We start from the raw sequence: 3,135 nt of genomic DNA, 5'->3' as shown, positions 1-3,135 counted from the left end.
ATTGCTTGGCGTCCACTCCAAGTCCTCTGGATCACGTTTGTTCCAAAAATCACGTCCCCGAAGGTTTCATTCTGTTTGGACTCCGTTTGATATTTCTTTTCTACGAAACACTGAAATAGGCAAAAAATAGCAATTTGGGATGGGCCTCCGGTTAATAGGTTAGTACCAAAAATAATATAAAAGTGTAAAATAAAGCCCATTAACATCCAAAACATATAATATAATAGCATGGAACAATCAAAAATTATAGATACGTTGGAGACGTATCAGGCAGGTCGACCTCGTCCCCGGTGACCTCCTCGCGCCGCAGTGCTCGGATTGAGGCGTCCAGACCGGCTGGCAGCCCGGCCCTACCTATCCCTGAGCAGGCTGCCCTCCGGGCCACTGCCCGGAACCTCGAGCCAGGTACCCCGTCCGTCCCGACCACTTCTGCTACTTGTTCCTTTTCTGCTTTGGAGTCGGCTCCGCTTGGCCACCTCGCTAAGGTGGCGGCGAACTCGGCCATAGTGTTCAGCGGGGATGTTGCCCCCCGCTAGTTCAGATTGAGGCCATCCGTGCACGGGAGATCCTTGATGGCCGCCTTGTCGAGGCCCATGCATGCCCCCCTCCTACCTCGAGCGCCCCTTCTGGGGCTACCCCGAGCGCCCCTTCCCTCGCGACGGCCGCCCCAGATGTCATCCGGGGACGCACCCGCTCCCGCACCGCTGCCCTCCGCGCCCAGAGCGCCTCACGTGTCTTGGTATCAAGAAGCCCCCCGATGGATGCGTGATGCGAGCCCTTTTCTGGAACATTCGCGGCTTCGGCCAAGATGGTCGGCGCCACCAACTCATCGAGTACATGCGCTCCGAGCGAATCGACATTGTGGTCATTCAAGAAACGATGCGTACGAAATTCTTCCTGTCGGAACTTGAGCATCTGAGCTCCGACTTGTTTGCTTGGCATTGGCTCCCTTCTAGTGGGAGTGCGGGCCACTCGGGTGGCATCCTACTAGGCATAAAGGATGCCACCTTTGAGGTTGGAGGCATGGACTGAGGTGAGTTCTTTGTTAGCATGGAGGTCTTCGAGAGGGCCATAAACTTCAAATGGGAAATCATTGTAGTTTATGGGCTAGCCGACCGCCGCCGCTCGGAGGCCTTCCTCGCTGAGCTCCGTAGAAAGGTTGCGGCCGCCCAGCTTCCGGTGATAGTGGGCGGCGATTTCAACCTCATCAGATCAGAAGAAGACAAGAGCAATAATTTAGTGATCTTCCCTCGGATGCAAATGTTCAATGATTGCATCACAGACATGGGGCTGCGAGAGCTCGATCGAGTTGGGGCCAGGTTCACTTGGACAAACCGCCAAGTTGATCCCACTCGCTCGGTTCTTGATCGGGTCTTCGCCTCCCCAGAGTGGGACATTCGTTGTCCCCTAGCGTCACTTCGGGCGATTACGCGGATTGGTTCCGACCACGTCCCCTACTCCTCTCTTCGGAGAACGAGCGTCCTCCCCTACCCCCGTTTCCGCTTCGAAACCTTCTAGGTGCGTCAACCGGGCTTCACCGCCGCGGTGGCCGCCAGGTGGCGCGGGGCGCGGGAGGTGCCCCACCGTGCTCTGTCCGTCGTTGACTCCTGGCATTTCTGCGCCATGCGGTCACGTCAATTTATGAAAGGGTGGGGTGCCAACATGGGCCGGAACATCCGTGAGAGGAAGAAAGCCCTTATGGAGGGCATCCAGGCCCTCGACCTACGTGCTGACGCCGCGGGCCTCTCAGCAGACGAATGGATGCTTAGGTACGACTTGGAAGACCAGCTCACAGTCATCTACACTGACGAGGAGGCATACTGGGGCTTACGAGGTACGCAGAATTGGGTCCTCAAGGGGGACGCCAATACTGCCTACTTCCAGGCCATTGCTAACGGCCGTAGACGCCGTAACTCCATCCCCTCTTGTGGGATGGAGAGTCCCTCCTGCAGCGGCCGGAGGACATCCGGCTCATGTAGACAGCTTCTACAGAGACCTATTCTCTGCCCCCCCCCTCGGGGAGGTCTTGCCCTGGCGCATGATATCTGGCCGGCCCACTTCTGCGTCTCGCCTGAGGATAACGCGTCCCTCATAGCCCCGTTCACGGAGGCGGAGGTTTGGGCGGCAATTAAGGGCATGAACCCCGCCTCGGCTCCTGGCCCAGATGGCCTCCCACTAAAATTCAGACTTTCTGGGAGGTAATCAAGCCCGAGGTGATGGCCCTATTTGACGAGTTCTTTGTTGGGTCCATTGACCTTGCTCGGCTGAACTATGGGGTAATCACCCTCATCCCCAAAGTGACTGGGGCCTCGGACATCTGACTGTTCTGGACGATTACGGTGATTAATGTCATCTTCCGCATCCTTGCAAAGGGGTACGCCATCAGGGTGGCCCCTATTGCCGACCGGATTACCCATCTAGACCAGTCGACCTTCATTCAGGGCCGATATATCCTTGATGGGGTCTTGGTGTTCCACGAAGCTCTCCATGAGGTGCACTCCAAACACCTCAAGGCAGTCTTCTTGAAACTGGACTTCCACAAGGCATACGACACGGTTAGTTGGCCCTTCCTTCGGGAATGCCTGCTCCGTAAGGGCTTTGACAACATGTGGATAACCCGAGTGATGCAGTTGGTATCCTCGGGCCGCACCGCGGTGAACATCAATGGGGAGATTGGCCCTTTCTTCCACACATTCTATGGGGTTCGCCAGGGTGATCCCTTCTCTCCATTCCTGTTTAACATGGTTGTCGATGCTCTGGCGGCCATCCTGGATAAGGCCAAGGCGGCAGGTCACATTGATACGTCCATTTTGCATCATGCTTTTATATCGATATTTATTGCATTATGGGCTGTTATTACACATTATGTCACAATACTTATGCATATTCTCTCTTATTTTACAAGGTTTACATAAAGAGGGAGAATGTCGGCAGCTGGGATTTTGGGCTGGAAAAGGAGCAAATATTAGAGACCTATTCTGCACAGCTCCAAAAGTCCTGAAACTTCACGGAAGCTATTTTCAGAATATATAAAAAATACTGAGCGCAAGAAGTTCCAAAAGGGGCCCACACCTGGCCACGAGGGTGGGGGCGCGCCCCCTGCCTCGTGGGCCCCCTGGTGGCCCTCCGATACCC

The 3,135-nt window shown here is 55.4% G+C and overlaps 1 protein-coding gene across 1 annotated transcript; it reads left to right on the top strand.

Annotated features, from left to right (window-relative positions):
- Positions 1 to 1,050: 1,050 nt before the first annotated feature.
- On the top strand, positions 1,051 to 2,202 carry LOC147986128 (uncharacterized). The gene is made up of 2 exons (XM_087541888.1): positions 1,051 to 1,341; positions 1,519 to 2,202. Exons 1-2 carry the CDS (start codon positions 1,051 to 1,053, stop codon positions 2,200 to 2,202), a joined length of 975 nt encoding a protein of 324 aa, XP_087398014.1.
- Positions 2,203 to 3,135: the final 933 nt, after the last annotated feature.

This window comes from Triticum urartu, chromosome 2A (genome assembly GCF_056163025.1).
Source record: "Triticum urartu cultivar PI428250 chromosome 2A, HENAU_Tu73, whole genome shotgun sequence".
NCBI lineage: Eukaryota > Viridiplantae > Streptophyta > Magnoliopsida > Poales > Poaceae > Triticum > Triticum urartu.
The sequence above is the reverse complement of the archived record's forward strand: the minus strand, read 5'-3'. Positions and strand labels throughout refer to the sequence as shown.

Excerpts from the sequence above, each read along its gene's own strand:
- LOC147986128 (XM_087541888.1), top strand. The coding sequence starts at position 1,051 with ATGGAGGTCTTCGAGAGGGCCATAAACTTCAAATGGGAAATCATTGTA. Across the intron at positions 1,342-1,518 it reads TCACTTGGACAAACCGCCAA|GTGCGTCAACCGGGCTTCAC; the intron begins GTTGATCCCACT and ends GAAACCTTCTAG.